Here is a 20,762-nt window from a genome sequence, read left to right as displayed (position 1 = left end):
GATTGGTCTTTTAATTAACCTGGGTTTTCCATGCTCTTTCATAAGATTCATGAAGTCATTTTTAAGTGACAGAAGTTTTTATGTTCAAGTTAATGAGTATAGGGGAGAGACGAGTACCAATACTAGAGGTCTCCTCAAGCAGCAGCTTTGAGTCTCCTTGTTCAATTTGCATGTTTCAGAATCTCAATTATCTCACTCATTGTTTGTCCTTTGTACAGATGATTTGATTATTTGAAAGTCTGGAAAGGATATTGTACTTCTTTAAAGCCTTATTCAACAGGATATAAGATTAGTTCAGAGATTTTCTTCAGTTTTAAGTTTTCCAATTTCAATTAGTAAAACCAAAGCCATTATATTTGCTAATTGCTCAAGAGATCCTCCCAATCCACTCTAAATTTTCTATAGTGAAATTCCATATTGCAACTCAGTGAAGCTACTTAGCCTATGAATCGATTCTAAAATGTTATGGTATATACATATTAATTCTTTGAAATCCATGATCATTTGGAGACTGTGTTCTAAAGAGACTTGCTGGAAGTAAGTGGGGATGCCACCCTAAAATTACTTTGGATTCTTGTAAATTATATATTCATTCAAATCTAGAATATGATATCCAATTCTTCTCAATTTGTTCCTCATCTGCACTTAAAACCCTGGAATATTTACAAAATTCAGCTATTCAAATTGATTTGCGTTTGCACAGGTGTACTCCTCTGTCTAAATTAAAACAACTATTTGGTTTGGTTTCTCTAAGAGAAAGTCCCAATCATGAGATTCAGACTATTCTAGCTGAACAAATTTTGAAGTTGTACCCTAATCACAGGAAAATCTATTCAGATTGAGCTGTCTAGGGTGAGAGAGCTGGAGTAGGAGTATGTATTCCATCAATGGACCTTAACCTTTTTTCACCCTTTCATTTGGGATCTTCCATTTTCAGCTGAATTATGTGTCATTTGCCTGGCCCTAGATGTTCTCATAAATTGTAGCAATGTAGATGAAAATATTCTATGCCTTTCTGACTCCATATCGCCAATACTGTTGCTCAAAAAAAATAATAGCCATAAAGGCATCAAATATAATTATACTGCTGATTTACTAGCAGCCATGGCTTCTTTGTTAAACCCAAGTCTTAAACCCAACTCTAAAAAATGGAAATTTGATGCCAATAGTTACATCAAAAGAATCGCATTTTACTGCTAATTTTAAATATATAAGTTTCATCAAGTTTAGTCTTACCCATCAAAAGTTACGAGCCTGAGAAAATTTGCCTTATTTTAGAAAATAGGGGGAAACACCCCCTAAAAGTCATAGGATCTTAACAAAAATCACACGATCAGATACAACTTATCAGTTAACCCTACTGTTGAAGTTTCAAGCTCCTATCTACACAAATGTGGAATTTTGTATTTTTGCCAGAAGACAGATCATGGATGCGTGTTTACTTGTTTGTTTTTTTTTCAGGGTAGATCTTATTGACCCAGTGGTCCTAGAATGTCGTGAGAGGGCTCATTCTAAGGGAAATTAAGAGTTTTAGTGCCCTTTCTAAGTGACCCAAAACTTGGAGGGCACCTAGGCCCACGCATATTTTTTCCCCAAAGTCACAGGATCAAAATTTTGAGATTGCCATTCGGTTCAGCATAGTCGAAAACCTAATAACTATGTCTTTGGGGACAACTTAATCCCCCACAGTCTCCGGGAGAGGGGCTGCAAGTTACAAACTTTGACTATTGTTTACATGTAGTAATGGTTATTATGAAGAGTAAAGACGTTTTCAGGGGGGGGGGGGGACTTTTTTGCGTCGGGGTGGGGACGGGTTGGGAGGAGGGGGTTACGTTGGAGGATCTTTCCATGGAGAAATTTATCATGAGGGAAGAGAATTCTAGCATTATTTAAAAAAACGATAAGAAAATAAATAATTTTTTTTCAACTGGAAGTAATATAGTAGCATTAAAACTTAAAACGAACATAAAATATTACGTATATAAGGGGGTTCTTCTCCTCCACAATACCTTGCTCTTAACGCAAAAGAATTTTTAGTAATTTCAACTATTTATTATACAGCCTTTGTGATTCAGAGATCATTCTTAAGGATTTGGGACAAAATCCAAGCTTTAGTGTAAAGAGCGAGGCATTGACGAGGGGGCGAAACCCCTCATATACGTAATAAAAATACACAAATATAGAAATTCGTTACGTAGTTAATTTGTAAGGTACATATGTTTATTACTAACAAAAACCTTCGAAAAATAAAAATCTAGTTGCATTTTTAAGTAACCAAAAATTGGAGGACAACTAGGCCCTTCTCTCCCACTCCTTATTTTATCAAAATCGTCCGATCGAAACTACGAGAAAGCCATTTAGCAAAAAAATATTAATATGCAAATTTCGTTTCAATTTTTCATGTGTGGTGAGCCAAAATTAAAATATGCATTAATTCAAAAACGTTCAGAAATTAAATAAAAAATTAAGTTTTTTAAGGAGCGACATTAAAACCTAAAATGAACAGAAATTATTCCGTATATGGAAGGGGTTGTAGCCTCCTCAACGCCCCGCTCTTTACACTAAAGTTTTTTTTTATTGTTTTAAAAATTAGAGTTGTGGAAAAGAGTCAAACTTTAGCGTGAAGTGCCAGGCGTTGAGGAGGGGACAACCCCTTTCATATACGGTATAATTTCTATTCGTTTTCGGTTTTAATGTCGCTCCTTATTTGTAGTTAAAAAAAACTTTTTTTATTTATTTAATTTCCCTTAAACGTCTCTGTTACACGGCTAATATAAAAAATATCTACGCTGCATTCCTGAATTCCTGATAGTAAGATATTTAAGGCATCTATTGATATTTTCGAGAAGAGACAAATTGATTAGTGATTATTAAACCACTATGAAGTCATTAAAGAAAAGGAGGTTATTCATCATTTGTTTTGAAGAGTGCAGAAGAGAGCAGGAGTGGGTGTGAAGAACCATATTGGTACTGGCTGGCCTGTAGGTCTTAAACTGCTGGGGCTTGGTAACTCAAGTACCTATACTTGACACAACCCATCAATGGAATTAAGAATTTTAATTGGGATTATTGGTTTTTAACGGATAAGAAGATTTGGCTACAGAGGAAGTTGATGGATTTCTGAATTACCCAATGATACTTTTTGGAAAGTCAAAGGGGTGAAAGGACTAATTGGTAGTTCATATACCCTGTATACAAAATTTTGGAGCTATAACTGGAAAAGGTTTTCTTTTTCAAAGTAGAAGAAAGACATTGTTTGAACCATTCATGTTTGTTTCACCTGTGCTGGTATATGTCAAAACACTATCTAGGTAACATTCTAGATTAGGGGCTCCCCAAAAGAAAATTTCTTAATAACAAAAACAGTATGATTATATTCCTTATTTTACTTTCTTTTCAAATATTATGTTCACATTTCTGACAATGCATACCCCACCCTAATGTTTCCTTAAAAAGCTACAGTATTATATATCTTTGTTGTTTTTAGTCTCATAATGCATTGTACAACGGGTAGCTCTAGTCTTTCCTTGATGAAATCCAGTTATGCCTTTTTGACTAGTCTGCGATGGAATTGTGCCCAATTGTATTTTTTGAAATGATATAATAATGTGGAATATAATTGAAGAAAACATGATAATCTGATTAATAGAAACACACTGTAAACATGTATTATAAAGTAGGAATCTCATTATTTCAGTGTTCTCTTTTATTGTTTTATTTATTCTTGGGCTATATATGGGACCATCATTGGGAAGTAATGCATTACAGGAAATGTAATACATATGTTTAAAAAAGATTAAAGTATTGCAACTACTTTTATGTTATCAAGATAAAAAAGAGGTGACAGCATCTGCAGGTCAGTCCCAGCTCAAGCCTGCTCTCCATTAATGCCAACCAGAGAATCTGGCGAAACTTTCAGAAAATTTGCCAATAAAGTACTAAACACAGTGAACACCACCACTTCTTCTCCACCATGTTGCCCTGGTTTGGACCTGTAGTCATTACTGGCTTTTATATCCTATTGAGTCATCCTTCTACACATGCATAAAGGAATCTGAGATGATTTTCTCCTTCTGAGAATCCTGTAGTCTTGAATGTTACTCTATTTAGCTATGAAAATATAACATAAATAAAACATAATAGGAAAATTTAAAACAGATAAAATAAATGCATTAAAATGGTCTGTAGGCTAGTTAGTTAATTGAATCATAAGTTAGACTGTCTGTAGGCCCATGTAGGGGAGTTTGCCTGCCTTCAAGTTGATCTTGTTGTAAAGAAACCAAAATACTTAGTAACTTGGTTTTTAAGCACAATTTCTTATATTCATATTTCTATACACCACGAGAATATGTCTAACCTCATCATAATTAGTACAAATATTACAAATGGTAAGAGGAAATCAACTCTCTCCCCCTTAATCAATACTGACTGGATTTTAGCACGACATGTCCCCAATCTGAATATAGTTATAGCAACAGATTGAATATAATGTACCAGCTCAAAAAGGGGTCCTTTGTAATCATGTAACTCTAATTTTGGGTTAACATAATTCCTAGAATTATGGTGTTCGTATTATAATGCGTAATGAATATACATCAAATATTCACTGTATTAGTTTTACATTTAAGCTCAGACCATTCAAAATACCCTAATTGGCCATAGATTACTATCAGTAAATACTATTGCAACCAATAATATATCAGCACCTGCACATTCCAACAGTCCAATAGTTTATAATAATACACGTGATCTCATGACTAGGACCATTTTCATTTTTCAAATGTCATTTGATTTAATCAAATCAACTGCCTCATCATGTCTAGTCATTACCTCTGTTGAGAAAATAAATTGTGGTTTACTAGCAACTTAAGACTACAACATATTGCTGTACTAGGTATGACCACTACACAACCAGCACACTTCTCTGAGTTAGCACCATCAGTAAAAATTTGGATATAGTCCCTCAAATGGTTAGTTTATCTAATCCAGTCACCTTGTAAGATGAGGTTATTATCCTTGTTATGATTAGGCATTCCATTATCACCTTTATAATTTTAACTTGAAGTATACAGGAACAGTGCCTTTTATTGGGAGTGTTTTCCCTGACAGAAGCTCTCAGATTTTCAGTTTTAAGTCATAAGGAATCACTTGAAATATTGCATAATTATTAATTTTCAGAAAACCATTTCTGCTGTTTGTTTTTTTCCTGGAGATGCCATATGATTCTCACTGCAACAGTTTTATAAACTATTTAATGCCTTTTGTATCCCTAATTGTAACTGACTTAGGGTTCTTGCAGATGTGACATGTGCATTATCATCAGCATATACTTATGTTTTTCAACCAGGCCAGCTGATCAATACAATATATTACAAATAGTACCATGCTTAAGACGCTTCCCTGAGTTAGACCTACGTCATTTTTAACTTGAAATTTCGAACTAAATCTGCCAGCTGTGACCCTAACCTCCCAACTTCTAAAAAATTTGAATCAAATGTTTAATTGTTGTGAGTCCAACTTCGTTTTTACATGTAAAAGATACTTCCTTGAAAGATAATTGTTTTTTTTTAACTAATATCAGTAACCCTTTCTTCTTTTTTCCTGCAGTGGAAATTCATCTCCAAATTTCAAAGATGAGATGCTTATAACTTAAGAGTAATCACTTCTTCTCAGGACTATAATAAATTTTATCCAATTCACTATGTGATTAAGAAAGCTAGTAAAGGTCTATCGAACACTAGCTCTTTGCTGAAAGTGGTAAGAATACCATATTAGTTGAAAAGTAGATTATTTACTTAGGTTACTGAGAGACCTCTGAGAGATGTGTCTAACAGATCTTGAAATTACCAGGTTTGAGCCTAGAACAGTTTTCTTTTTATTTAGTTTTCAAATGTTTTTTTTGTGAAAATTTGACAGTTTATTCTTCTTCAGAGCACATTTTCTGGGTTTTCCTGATTCCACTAGAAACGCTATATTAATAGTAGTGAATTTAATATATCTAACCAAACAAATTTTTAATCAAAAAAAGTTTTAATTAAAGTTAATAAAAAATGGTAAAAATATGAAATACTAGGAAAAACTATGGGTATTATAAAATGTTAGGTAGCACTTGGTTTATTTGGTATTCAAGAAAACTTCCAATGCCCAACTTTTTAGGCTGGGCAAAAATTTAGCAGAAAAAAATTAATAGAAGCGGATGGAAAATCCCCACTTAGTTTTTGGAATCAGGGGGTAAATTACATAAGAAGAATCTGCTGACTATTGTAACAGTTGTTCCACATTATCCTATTTTCATTATTGTAGTGAATTCATGCTTTCCATTTCAGTTGCTACCTTTTTGTAAATCAGCTGTAAACGAAAAAAAAAACAGAAATGGTTGTTAGTACAAAACTTTAGACTCGTGCTCAAGGCTGGTAAGTTCTTACTTGAACGCATTTCCCCTCCCACAAAATCACTTTCTGCATAGATTTACAGATTCGGACTAAACCCACAGAAACGCACAAACAAAAAAAGCTTTCCTGAACTACTATTTTTTTTTACTTTTTCAGAAAGAGGAGAGTCATTTGACAAATATCAGAAAATGAAAAAAAAAAAATCCTACCTCCCCTTCTGTATGCAGGTATTAGTTTCTATTTCACTTAGTCTCTTTTTTCTTTTTTAGAGCTATGCTTGTTTCAAGAATATGTGGCAGTAGGCATTATTTTTTATGGAGAACTACAGTCAACTTAAGATGCTCTCAGATATACTTTCAACCTTGTTCCTATTCTATATCTGACTGCAAAGATGGGACATCTGCAAATCATTATCGACCTAGTTTTGAAGTTAAGCATTTCTCCACTTCTTCAATTTTCTGTGAAAAAGAAAAATTAAAACCTTCATCATTAGTGGAAGAAACAGTTGATTCTATGCGTGAGGAAGAAAAAAGGAAACAGGATTTGGTTAGTGTTTCTGGAGAACAGAAAAAAGAAATTGCAAAAAAATCCCTATGGGCTAGATTCGTTGGGGAATTAAAACATTATTATCATGGATTTCGTTTACTTTACATTGAATCTAAAATTGCTTTTGGATTTGCATGGAAAATGCTGAAAGGAGAAAGTCTGTCAAGGAGAGAGCATAAGCAGGTATATTCTCTCTTTAAGTAACTCTCTCCAGTCAGTGTGATTATAATTCTGATCCAAATTAGGATTTTTTCTTTTGCTTGTATACTTAATTTTCTTAAAATTTGCTAGATGTGCACAACATTAAAAGCAAATTAACTTTAAGTAATATGCCTTTTTCTTGGGAACTGAGCTCTGATAAATCATAGGCTTTTCGTCAATATTTTTGGGACATTATATCCGTTTTACCTCAGTTTAATTTAATGGTAAGATGAATCTTCTAAAATGGTAAAAAGTTTGGAGCTTCTCATATGAAAGTATACTTCGTTAATTTTGCTTCTTGGGCTTCAATATTTTTGGGGGGACTCAAATCATATGAACAAAAGTAAAGAGCATACATTAGTGTTTCCCATGCAAAATAGTGATTTCTCTTGTTCAAGGTGGGGGGGGGGCTGTAATATTCCTGTGCCTGATCTACCATAATGGCGACTCCATTGGTGTACTTTTCATTCGGATATGTCACCATTTTTGAAATGTTTCAGACTCTTTTTCAAGATTCCTGCGAGTTGTTTTATATACATAGAACAAATCCTATTTAAGATTAATTGAAATAATAGCTACCACTCTTGGATTAGCTAAATATGTCATTCAAAAAGTGCCCTACAACTTTTCATTTCTGTCTGAATGAGCCCTCTCCTGTGAACAGGGTTTAATGAGTTTTTGAAAACTTTCTTTACTTAAACTGTTTCTTGCTTATTTAGAATGAGAACCTCTGTCTATTTTAAATTCGCTCAGTTCCGACTTAGAATTTGGCTCCATGCTATTTAAATTAAATTCAAAAAATAATGTATCCCTTAAAGGTACTTCAGACGGGAAAACCTACTGGTGTACGCCAAGTGGACGAGATCTCGATTGCAAGGGGTGAACTAAAATCATGTGTTTGTTGGTACCAGAACAAGTCCATGGAAAGCAACTAGCTGTCCTTTAAATCCCAGCATGTTTTGCTGTGCACTTCCACCATATGGCAACCCTTCTACAGCTGCCACTAATTTCATATTTTCAAACCATTTTTTAAAATTTGTCTTATCCTCCTATGATAACTCAACCCCCAAAACACGAAAACTATAACAAATAAAACTATAAAAATAAATTCTATGGTATTTTCTACACCATATATTACACATATATTTTGGAACATAGATAGAACATTCTAAAATTCCTTCTTTTTTCCATTGTTTTTATTTGTTATACCATTCCTTTGGCTGCTAAATTGTGCATTTTGGGGAATTTTCTGGAGTGAAATGCCGCAGGTCGGGGGGGGGGGGGAGAGGGAATTCACCTAGCACCAAATTAACTCTTTGCAACCACTTGATCTATACTTCTGTTATAAAATATTAGTATATTCTATATCGTTTAATTTTATATTTCCTATTCTTGAAAGACGAGTTTATAAACCTTATAAGTTGAATTACTAACATATAAACTCATCAAAACAAATAGGTTGTCTTTCAATATCTTAAATTTAGACTATTGGAATCATTAGGGCTTTGAAAAGAGCAAACTGTCTCAACAGTCCCGGCCAACAACCATTAAGTTGTCTCTTGCTAAAGTCCCCAACAAGGGCTTAAATAACTTATGAACGTATTGGTTGTATACAATAACCTGTGGTGAAAATAAACAAACGTAAAAACGCATTCTCCATCAGACTTTCAAGAAAAATTTGAAATTAATCGTCTTTTGGTAAAAAGGGTGTTCAAGACCTCTTCTAGAGGGTCATCAATTGCATTGCATTTGAAGATGTAAGTTTCATCAAAATTGCACCCCTTCCTGGGGGCCTTTACTCCTTTTTTTCTTAAAATCTACAAATTTTTTATGCTAGTGTCTGGTGATAGCTAAGTTTAAATCTAAGGAATTTAATATGTTTGAAATCAACATAAAGGTTCGACTCATTTGATATAGGCCTATAGTTCATTTTAAACTTGTTGTTTAGAGGTTCGGTCACTATTGACCATGGTATCCTTTTCACACTGTTCACTAATATGGACCGTTTGATTCTCATTACTTTTTTGAGTTAACGTTTTTTGCAGTGAGTCATTTCATGCCACTTCGTTTTAAAAAGCATTAAGTAATAAAAAATAAGTTTTTTCAACTTAAAGTAAGGAGCAACATTAAAACTTAAAACGAACAGAAATTAATACGCATATGAAGAGGGTTGTCCCCTCCTCAACACGTCGCCCTTTACCCTAAAGTTTTTTATAAGTACTTTAAAAGAGCTTCTTACTGTTCTAATTATACGACCCTTGTGTTTCAGGAGTCGTTCTTAAAGAATTGGGACAAAATTCAAACTTAAGCGTAAAGAGCGAGATGTTAAGGAGGGTGCAACCCCCTTCATATACGTAATAATTACTTTTCATTTTTAGTTTTAATCTTGATCCTTACTTTCAGTTGAAAAAACTTGTTTTTTTTAATTTAATTTCTGATCGTTTTTAAAATAATGCCAGGAAACCTGGTTTGCGCCTCCACGGAGAAATACTCCTCACTATTACCCTTAGCATCTCCACGCGTAGAATTGAGACGGAAAAGAGAAAACAAGATATATAAACAGTTTCTTATAAGAACTATGACAAATTTCCACCCTGTAAAATTTCCCCTGAAAATTTCACCCCCTGGGAACTTCCCTCCTTATAGAATATTCCCCAGTGGAAAAACCCCCCAGAAGAAATTTCACCCCCCCCCCCCCCGAAAATGTATTCATGCTTCCCAATAACAAATACTATGTGTAAACAATGGGCGAATTTTATAACTTAAGGATATTTCCCCTGGGGCTGTGGGGGATTCATGTTATATACAAAGACATAGATATTAGGCTTTTCAACTATGATGAATAAAATGCTATCTCAAAATTTTTGTCAGATGGTTTTAGGAAAAGGGGGCGAGGGAGGGCACCTAGTTGTCCTTGAATCTCTTTGGTCACTTAAAAATGCGCTAGAACTATTAATTTCTGTTCGAATGAGCTCCCTCCCAATATTCTAGGACCACTGGTTCGACACGATCACCCCTGAAAAAAACAAATAAAACTTCTGGTGAAAAATGGAAATTTTCACATTTTTCCAGATAGGAATTTGAAACCTCTACGATAAGGTTCTCTGACATTCTGAATCTGATGGCGTGATGTTCTTTAAATTTCTTCGACTTTTAAGGGGTGTTTCCCCCTTTTTTGAAAAAAAGACAATATTCTCAGGCTCGTGGATTTTGATGGGTAACTTAATGTAACTTGTATATTTGGAATCAGCATGATAAGCACACTCTGTTGATATATCTATTGGTATAATTCTGTTTTTTAGAGTATTGGTTTCTATATAGCCGCGTCGCTCCTTACTTTCATTTTGTTACCTCGAACTGTTTGAAATAAAGAAGGAAAAAATGGTGTCATCGCATACATATACAAGATTTTTTTTTGGGGGGGGGTATCTTTATAAGTTTTTGATTCGGAACAAAGCTGGTATGAAGAAGTGGATTTTAAAATAGATTTTTGGACACACTTAAAAAATTTCAGCATCTTGGAGGTTAGCACGGGTCGAAATTCCCTCATCATTCTGCTCTGAGGTTTGGTGACATGATATCAAACTCATGGGTCAAGATACTTTACGTACCTGGCTGCCATGATTCCACATTTAGATAAAGCTTGTCAAATATATCTTTTAGTCCATATAGACTTTAATCTAACCGTGATTTCCTGTATCACGTTGACATCTAAGAGCAAAATACTTTTAATGTTTTTGATTTTCGTTTATTAGCAAGTGTGATCAGCTCCTTCAAAATGCAAATGCCAAGCAAAAAAAAAACGTCTTCTGGGGACTTTGAGAGTGTGGCAGCCCCTGTTTTCATTTAGTAGGTAATTTCTGATAATTTTTTATCTTCATTGCTGTTTATGCAGCAAACTTCTTTTTATATTTGTTCATGTTTATTATTGCCAAACTTGTTCCAATTTGAAGTTTTTGTAATCTCTTAGGCTTTCTCACTTGGTTTATCTTCTGTTTGTTTTCTGATTAGGTTTGTCTAGTTAGTCATTTAGTTGCCAGCTTAGCAAAAAACATTGTTTGTTTTCCGCCTAGTAATACTTTAAGAATTTGGTTAGCCGTTTCTGTTCTTTCTTGAAAATCATACTAAACATTTTTCAATAAAATTTTCCAATTAGCTTCTAAATAAAAGTGTTTAAATTGTTCAGAAAAATTCCGACTAATTTCGATTGTAGGTCTGCCGTAAAATTGACTAAAATTGAACAAATCTGCTAAAATCTATATATATATAAATAAGTTGTCTGTGTGTGGATCTGTGGATCTGTGGATCAGGTGACGTCATGTTTCGGCTGACGTCATGAAATTAGTTGCCATCATTTTTGCTTTGAAGGTGACGTCATTCAAGTTATATAAGACATATGTTCGCGTAGAATTCTATTAATGTTTAAGTTTACAATGACTGATGAAGATGCTCAAAGAGTCTATGCCAAAAAACTTGCTGCTGATAGAGAAAGTCAGAAAAGAAAGCGTGCCGAGGAATCAAAAGAACAGCAAGGAAACAGGCTTGAGGCTAAAGAACACAAAACCGCGCAGTTAGATGAAGATCCACCTGGACAGCGAGAGTCAAAACATATTAAAACTGAAAATGATAGCGATGATGATTGGGTTTGGGATTTTGACTTGGATAAGGTCATCAATGACTACCAGATTTTAGTTAAAAAAACAAAGGTTCGGCGATATGTATTTCATAGTGAAGCTGAAAAATAAAGAAGAAAAAGAAAACTGAAAAAAGAAAAAAGAGAAATTACAGACTGGGATACCGGGACACAAATGACGACCGGGACACAGGGAATATAAATGACGACCAGGACACAGTTATTTAAGAATATCGTTCAAAGACAAATTTTTAATTGTAAGAAGACCGTTGAAAGAGAAATTTCTAATTGTAAAATGACTGAAAAACCTACAATGGCAACGGTACCACCATCGAAGTAGATAACCAGTGGGTTTACGGCCAACCTACCATCTTCAAAGATACCACGATAGGAAGACTCTACACCGTTCACCCCAATCAACATGAATGCTTCTTTCTACGCCTGCTTTTGGTGAATGTACCCGGTCCGACATCCTTTGAGTATTTGAGAACTGTAAACGGTACTATACATGACACTTACCGTAGTGCATGCCAAGCTCTGAATTTATTGGAGAATGACCAACACTGGGATAACTGCATCAATGACGCGTGCGAAACGTCAACCCCAAGTCAAATTCGTACACTTGCTCTCCATCAGCTCCTACAGAGTTATGGGAAAAATATAAGTCAAAAATGTCCGAAGATATACTCCATCGAAAACAGTTAGAGACGTCAGAAATGACTTTTGATTTTACATCAGAAATTTATAACGACACTTTAGTTATTTTAGAAGATTTGTGCGTACGTATGGCAAACAAACCTCTTCAGGATTTGGGAATGCCTTCACCTAACCGTATCGCTGCTGTTTCGACATGTGTAGAATTGGATCGTGAACAAAGTTACAGTACGAGTGATCTATTGTCGTATGTACAAAATAACATTTACAAGTTAACGTCGGAACAAAAAGACATTTATGATACGATAGACTCAATTTCAGGACGTATACAACTACCTGCTGATTTCTGTAGTTTAGTGACGTCCAAAAATGAATTGATTGAAAAAGTATTTCCGAATATTCTAAAAAATTATAAAAATAATAAATGGCTTTTAGTTATTATAGAAGATTTGTGCGTACGTATGGCAAACAAACCTCTTCAGGATTTGGGAATGCCTTCACCTAACCGTATCGCTGCTGTTTCGACATGTGTAGAATTGGATCGTGAACAAAGTTACAGTACGAGTGATCTATTGTCGTATGTACAAAATAACATTTACAAGTTAACGTCGGAACAAAAAGACATTTATGATACGATAGACTCAATTTCAGGACGTATACAACTACCTGCTGATTTCTGTAGTTTAGTGACGTCCAAAAATGAATTGATTGAAAAAGTATTTCCGAATATTCTAAAAAATTATAAAAATAATAAATGGCTAAGTGAAAGAGCGATTATAGACTGTCTCCATAGACTGTTGAGTCTACCGACGATGGAAGTGGCTTTCGATATTCGGCTGCATACCTCTTCGTCTACGGAGCCATCATTGGAAAGCACAGAGCCGAGGTAAGTGAAGTTTTTAACGACTTCAACAAGTGTTCCGCAGACAGTTATGGTATCAGGGTGCGAGACTGGACCTGGGGGTTCAATTGCCATAATCTTAGTTTTGAGCCAGTTGATTTTCAGCCCCACTTTTGCTGCCTCTTCCTTCAGGACTTCCAGAGCGTCGGTCAGCTGGTCGATTGAGTCGGCAACGAGAGCAAGATCGTCTGCGAAGTCCGCATCCGTCAGAATGTGATCTCCAAACTGCAGACCAAAGGGCAGGCGATTTGTAGTTCTTGTCATCACATAGTCTATCACACAATTGAACAATTCCGGGGCGGCGGCACACCCTTGGCGAACGCCAGTTTTGATATTGAATGTCGTGCTCCGTTTTCCGTTGACTTGGACGCAACTCTCGGTCTCTTCGTACAGCTTTTCAGAAAGTTTGCATTATTTATCTGGTAGGCCCGTCGATCTAAGTATTAGCCAAACAGAGTTGCGATCGACGGAGTCAAAAGCAGCTTTGAAGTCTACGAAGGCCACGTATGCGTTCCTCCTGAATTCTCTAGTTTTCTCAATTAACTGGCGCATAGTGAAGATTTGTTCGACAGTGGACCTCCCTGGCATAAATCCGGCCTGCTGAACTCTCCTTTTTCTTCGGAGGATACTCGTGCATCTGTCTAGCAGGGTCATGGCAAAGAGCTGTCCAGGGACTGAGAGAAGGGTTATACCTCTGTAATTAGAGCAGATGCTCTTGCTCCCCTTTCTCTTCCAAAGGGGCAGGATTATGCCAAGTCGCCAGTCCTTCGGGACCCATTCTGTGCGCCACACCACGGAAAACAGCATTTGCAGCCAAAGTAACATCGCCGGTCCAGCATACTTCAGGAGCTCAGCGGATACTCCGCATACGCCTGCCGCTTTGTTATTCTTTAGACGTTTCAAAGCAGAGTGGATTTCTGCTGTCGTGAAGGAAGTCTCTGATTCGTTTGACTGCACTTCCTGAGTGCTGGCAGCTAGGCGTGCGAGTTCCTGGTCAGTCTGTGCTACGGCATCGGCATTGAGGAGACTTGAGAAGTGGTCTTTCCATCGACTGACCTGAGCGGCCTCGTCACTAAGTGGCTGGCCGTCCGCAGAGACAACAGATGCAACTGAGGGGGCTTTGTCGCTTGTGAGGTCACGGAGGTACTTGTAGAGGCTCCCGACGTCCCCTTTCATGGCTGCGCCCTCCAGCTCGTTTGCCTTCCTTTCCACAAACAGTTTCTTGTCTCGCTGTATCAGCTTGTTGCAGACACCATTGAGGCGCCTGTAGGTCGGCATGTCGCCCAGAAGCCTAGCCTTGCGTCTCTGCTCAATGACGTCAAGCGTATCGAACTGAACCCACGCTTTCTTAGCACGCTTCGCCCTTCCAATATTTGCGGTCGCTGACTCCAGGACATTCTTCTGGACATTCATTCCGGTCCGCCTGGAGAAGTCAAGTTGCGAAGCTCTCTACGCCGCACCCCATGCGGCAGGAGCCTTAAGTCAAGTAAGTCAAGAAAGAGCGATTCTCGCACCCAAAAATATAGACGTCCACGAAATCAACAATATTGTTTTGACCAAGATTCGAGACCAGGCAGTCCTTTGCAAGTCAGTCGACACAGTTTTTGAACCAAATGAAGCGGTTAATTATCCATCTGAATTTTTAAATTCCATATATCTTTCAGGGTTTCCACCACACGTGCTACAACTAAAAATAGGCGACCCACCAAAGCTTTGCAATGGCACGCGACTTGCCGTAAAAAAAACTATGGAAAGCCTAATAAAGGCGACAATCTTGACAGGGCATTTTGAGGGTAAGGCTGTTCTTATTCCTCGCATTCCCATGATTCCAACGGATCTGCCTTTTCAATTTAAAAGATTGCAATTCCCAATTCGATTAGCATTTGCAATCACCATTAACAAAGCTCAAGGTCAATCATTAGAAAAATGTGGTATAGATCTTAATACTGATTGTTTTTCCCATGGACAATTGTACGTTGCATGTTCGAGGGTCGGTAAACCTGACAATCTATTTATATGCAGCGACAATTGGACAGCGAAGAATGTTGTATATTCGCAAGTTTTACGCAGTTAATTTGTATTGTATCCATCTATCTATCTATCTATATAAAAACGAGTTGTGTGTATGCATGTTTGTTTGTTTGTAAAAAGAGCGTTTGCATATGACGTCATTATTAGTGCATACGGCTTTGTATATGCACAGACAATGGGAAAGCCAAGAATGTTGTATATTCGCAATTTTTACGTAGTTTAACTCCTGCAGACGAAATGAATGCTTGCCTGAAAAATTCTAATTTATGGGCACACGTAAAAATATTAAAATTAACTACAAATATGCGTGTCCGATTGCAAAACGATGATTCTGGTCAAACATTTTCAGATCAATTGCTGGCAATTGGAAACGGAAAGCTTCCAGTAGTGGGAAAGCCAAAAATGTTGTATATTCGCAATTTTTACGTAGTTTGAAACACATATATAAATCTATCTATATTCACAGGTGGGACACAGGGACACAACTACAATGGCGCGTAACTAATATGGCGCGTAACGACTTACGCGCGCGGGGGGGCTTGGGGGGGCGCGAAGCGCCCCACCAACTAGGTGTTGGGGTGGCGCGAAGCGCCACCCCAACAGCTAGTTGAATATATTGTTGTTATGATGATTTAGCCTATAATGGCGTAGCTGAGACTTTATCTCAGTATGGACCCGGTCCATTTTTGGGGCGGAGTTGGGTGGTATAGCTGTGACGGTAGGTCTTTTGTGCTGATCAAATAGGCCTAGACTACTCAAAAACAAGTATCGTTATGTATTTTTTGAGGTTGCGGGATTTTAGGACTCTTCATGACAACGTCAGGGATGGTTTAATATAGCCAGAATTTTATTTTGGTCTCCTCTTTTCTCAGTTAATAACATGTGTTGAATAATTTTCAAAAGACTTGGCTCACTAAGAAAAGCACCGTAGTAAGAAAAAAGGCGAAGAAAAAAGTTTAGAACATTTTCCACTAGAAGTATTTTCTCCATTGGTGTTTATAAAGGCTGGTAAGTGAATTTTCTGCGTTGATAAATAAATTTAGAAAATTTAGGAAGTACAACCCAAAAATTACCGGTGTCAATTTTTCTGTTTGTTTAGATTCTAAGAGTATAAGTAACTTTTGCAGTGTATATTGATACCTTGGAGCTGTAAGTTGGCATGAGGTACCAGAGGCTTGGATGATAGGAGAGGGCTTGGTACCTGCCCCCTAAAAAATCTTAGAATTTTCCGGATTTCCGGGTACGTCTTATTCAAAATTTCAAAATCATCAAATTATCCAAATTCTCGTTTCTCTTTATTATTGTCCCTTCCCCCTTCCTGAACAAAAAGGATGCGTGTGTTCCTGACCAGCGGTATAGACCTACAAATTAGTAATTAGTCTACATACAGTAGGTTTCAAAATAATCTGCTTTCATGGTGAATTGTTAGAAAATCGTCACCAAAATAATCTATAATCTCCTTACTATTTTTTCATCAACCCCAGTCAAGGCTGTATCCAGAGGGAGTTTGATCCTCCCCCCGAAATTTTTGTCTGCCTCGTAAAAACGTAACAGAAATGCATATAAACAAATTTTCTGTGTTTTTCAGAGTTTTGTGTAAACCTTAAAGTGCTTGCAATGTTGAACCCGACTAAAACATACTGGCTAAACTCGACACATCCAGAACCTGGCATTGTCGAAGCGCAAAGAGCAATATTTTTTACTGCATCGAATATAGAGAATTTTATTCCGAATGATGTGTTTTTGCGGGGGGTTTTACTTCCTTACTTCATTATGAAGAAAACTGCCTCCGAAAGCCGTCGTATTTATTTGGAGGATATAATGACCATGTTTTAGCTGAATGAACGTGTTGGAAGTGCTTTGCACGGTTTAAAAGTGGTAATTTTGGCTGGGAAAATGAGGAACATGCTGGAATCATCCGATCAAAATTTTGAGATAGACATCTTGTTCAGCGTGGTTGAAAAGTACAATAATTATGCCTCTGGGGATGATAAGACCCCTCACAGCGCCTGGGGAAAGGGTAAATGAAATTTTCCACGGGGAGAATTTTACACTGGAATTTGGAATTCGGAATATGGAATTTGTTTTACTTGTTTTAATTTCTCCTAGGCGACTCAATTTTTTATGCGGAGATGTTCCGGGGAAACAACTGTCCAGAGGAAATTTTCTGTAAGGTTTGAAATGCCTGGAGGGATTTTCCACTGGAGAAATTCTCCATGATTGGAATTATTTGCGGGGGAAAACTTCCCATTGGGGGTGGGGTTTACAGAAATTTTTCGAGGAGGGGGGATATATGCCATGATTTGAAAAAGATTAGAAATCAACCTAATTTTTTTCCGAATGAAAGTAAGGAGAATCTTCCAAGGGGAATTGTCCTCAGGAAATCTGCCTGTGTGTATTCTTCAGTGTAATTTTTTCGGGGGAGGGGGGTCTACGTGGCAGAAATTTCCATGGTGGAATTTTTCTTGTGGGTGGGTTTCCTTGGAGGGAAGGTGGATTTTCCGACATAATTTGAAAAGCAGATAAGAATTAAATAAAAAGTGAAATCCAATTTCCATTACTTGCTAGTATATGACACAATTGACTTGACTTTGCTGCTGAGGAGCCTCAGTTTTGAGGGAAGAAAGTTCTATCTTTCTTTTTCGGGGGTTCCTGCATCTCCAAAAAATTTTATCTTGAACTTTAGGCTCATGTTGGTCTAATTATTTAGGGCTGAAAGTTTCAAACTGATCTGTGGCAAAAAAATTTTTTGGCCCATTTCCTGGCCCTTAACACCCTGCCGCCTTCTAACAAAACATGTGTTCCCGTGGCCCAGGGAGATCCTGTGAAATTTCAAGCCAATCGGACAGCCCATATCAGTTATGCCTTTTTTTTTAACTATAAAAGCTATATATAAACAATTGACAGTTCGCATGATATATGTCATTAATCCGTGGTCCTTGGGTGGTTTCTATTATTGGGAGCTGTATTTATCGTAAGTTTCAACAATTTTGAATATAACACTTACCTCAAAATTTTGATCTGTTATCATGGGAGGTTGAGGGAATTGGGTAGCAAAAAAAGAAAGCACGGATAGAGGCTGGTTGCTCGCGAACTACTTTTGACCCATAAAAAGGGCACTGGAACTTTCATTTTCCAATTGAATATCTCCCTTCTAAAGTTTCTTCAACCATCCCTTGGTCGAGAAAATTTTACTTGGGATGTATATGGCTCTTTGCTTAGGGAACGCCAATGTATCATATCCCTCTCGGAATTACGTAAAATCAAAAGGAGAATGTTGTTTTACCTTAACTACAAATGGATTGTGGTTCTAGTAAAATGCTTCTTATTTGGACTTCATCACTGTTTATATATAGCCTACGCTTCACATGACACTACACACCTATGGGAATACATCCATTATTTTAACTAAATTTCTAACATTTTTTTTTGTTTTTCAGCTCGTTCGTACTACTGCAGATCTATTCCGACTTGTTCCTTTTTCAGTGTTTATTATTATACCTTTTATGGAATTCCTTTTACCTGTTTTTATCAAGCTTTTCCCGAGTATGCTTCCGTCAACATTCCAGTCTGCTAATGAAAAGGTAAGGCCGTTTAAATGTTGTTTTTTAGGGGGGGGGGGTTAAGGACCTTCAGTCAACGAAATATGAAATACACCAGGTAAAAAGAGAAAGGCGTAAACGCTACTCCATTCCAGACGCGGTTTGATTAGTCACGCTTTGTCTTATAGTGAATAGTGCGCCTTATCTATACCTTCCGTTTCCTATAAGACCTCGGGTCTTTGATGATTCCAATATGAGATAATTTTAGAATTGAATTAATACTTTAAAAATTTATAGAAATGAATACGGGTTCTTCCGAAAATGGGGCCTGACGAAGGACCAAAACCCTTTTCTCAACAGCTTGAAACTGAAGCCCTAAGTCCCTTGGCCTAGGGGGATTTATGTACAAAAACAGCTTTAGCGTAGGGCATACCCCTCCCTCCCCGAATGCTTTTGACTGGCTTGAAACTTCTATCCTTCAGATCTTGGGTTATGGGAAACCCAAGGCAAAAAAAAAGAAAAAAAAAAGAAAAGAAAATTTGGTTCCCTGTTAAAACCTCAAAAAACTTATTTAGTTGGGAATCATAGCCTAAGGGGTCTAGATGAAGCAGTGCCACGTGGAACTTGACTCGATATTTTCTTCGCATTGTAAAGAGATGAATATGAAAGCTAATGAGCTAATGTTGATTCCCACGATTTTTTATAAATCAGTACCGTACTGGCAGCGCTGCGTTTGAGTCAGAAATGGCGTCAAAGTGCCGCATTTGAGTGTTATTTTCGGACTGGAGAGAGTTAGTAATTTGGTCAACTCCTCTTGAGGAAGATTTTATTTAGAGGACTCGTTGAGTTAAATATAAACTCAACTAGGTGGATAATGAAGCGTCAGACATAACAGCGCGACGTGGAACTAAGACTTGATACACGACTAATTTGATCTTAGAAGAATGAGACAGGATATCCAGGCTCAGATAGCGGAGCGCTCTCGTAAAATGTTGCCTAAGTGGAATGGGGGTCAAGGTTTTCCGTCAACATTTTTTTGTACAAACAAAAATGTGTAGAGTCGGAGTTCTGAGTGTAGCTACTCATTAATTAGTAAAAAAAAGTTTTGTTTTAATCATTGGGATTAAGATACAATGCATTTCCGTCTCAATAAAGGAGTGTTATTAACCGTTCATGATTGGCTAACTTTAACCATCTTGCAAAGATTTTCAGTTTGTGTAACTGGAACAGCCAAGTTGACTCATGACCTGTTCATCCCGAACTCCCTTCCCGCAACTATCTTCAGAAATGCAAGTATTTGGCACCTTCTTTGAACTAGGGACTATCAAAGTACCCTCAGTTGGTCGGATTTGAGGTAAAAGTAGACACACAGGCCCCATCATCCACTCTTGCTCTCGCTGGTAATATTTTTTCGGAAAAAGCAGGCATTTTGCAACTTCTTTAAATATTTTATGTTGAACCAGAGGCCTCTCCAATACAACTTCCAATATTTTAACAATAAGGTAACCCATGTCAAACCTCGCATGAGTCAGAACCATATATTTCTAGGGGTGAATAACTTCATTGCCGTGGTACACATTCAGAAAAAGAATCGGGTCGGGACTCGGTGTAAAAACGGGCTAAAGCCTCATTCTGGCAAAAAAAAGCAAGAGAAAGAAAGTGGGCCTCTAGCCTATCCAACACCCCTCTTCCTCTCCCACCAGTATTTTAGCGGCAAGGGGAAAATGTTGCACCTTGCTTGAAACATGCAAAGTGGGCCCTTAGCCCCTCGATATTCCCTATTCCTCTTAATGTCAACTTCTCAGCTTAGGCCATGTTGGACTGAAATTACAGGAGGATTTCCAATACGTATGATTAGAGAA

At 37.0% G+C, this 20,762-nt stretch overlaps 1 protein-coding gene across 4 annotated transcripts in view; it reads left to right on the top strand.

The window, feature by feature from the left end:
* LOC136025187 (LETM1 domain-containing protein LETM2, mitochondrial-like) overlaps nt 1–20,762 on the top strand; it is an 81,970-nt gene that overhangs the window by 5,094 nt on the left and 56,114 nt on the right. For all 4 annotated transcript variants that reach the window (XR_010617035.1, XM_065700980.1, XM_065700981.1 and 1 more), the window contains exons 2-3: nt 6,662–7,121; nt 18,799–18,942. Coding sequence is in view for 3 of the 4 variants with exons in the window: in XM_065700980.1 (XP_065557052.1) it covers nt 6,666–7,121; nt 18,799–18,942 (600 nt within the window). In the remaining variant the exon portion in view is untranslated. The remainder of the gene's footprint in view (nt 1–6,661; nt 7,122–18,798; nt 18,943–20,762) is intronic.

This window comes from Artemia franciscana, chromosome 3, assembly GCF_032884065.1.
Source record: "Artemia franciscana chromosome 3, ASM3288406v1, whole genome shotgun sequence".
NCBI classification, from domain to species: domain Eukaryota; kingdom Metazoa; phylum Arthropoda; class Branchiopoda; order Anostraca; family Artemiidae; genus Artemia; species Artemia franciscana.
The sequence above is the reverse complement of the archived record's forward strand: the minus strand, read 5'-3'. Positions and strand labels throughout refer to the sequence as shown.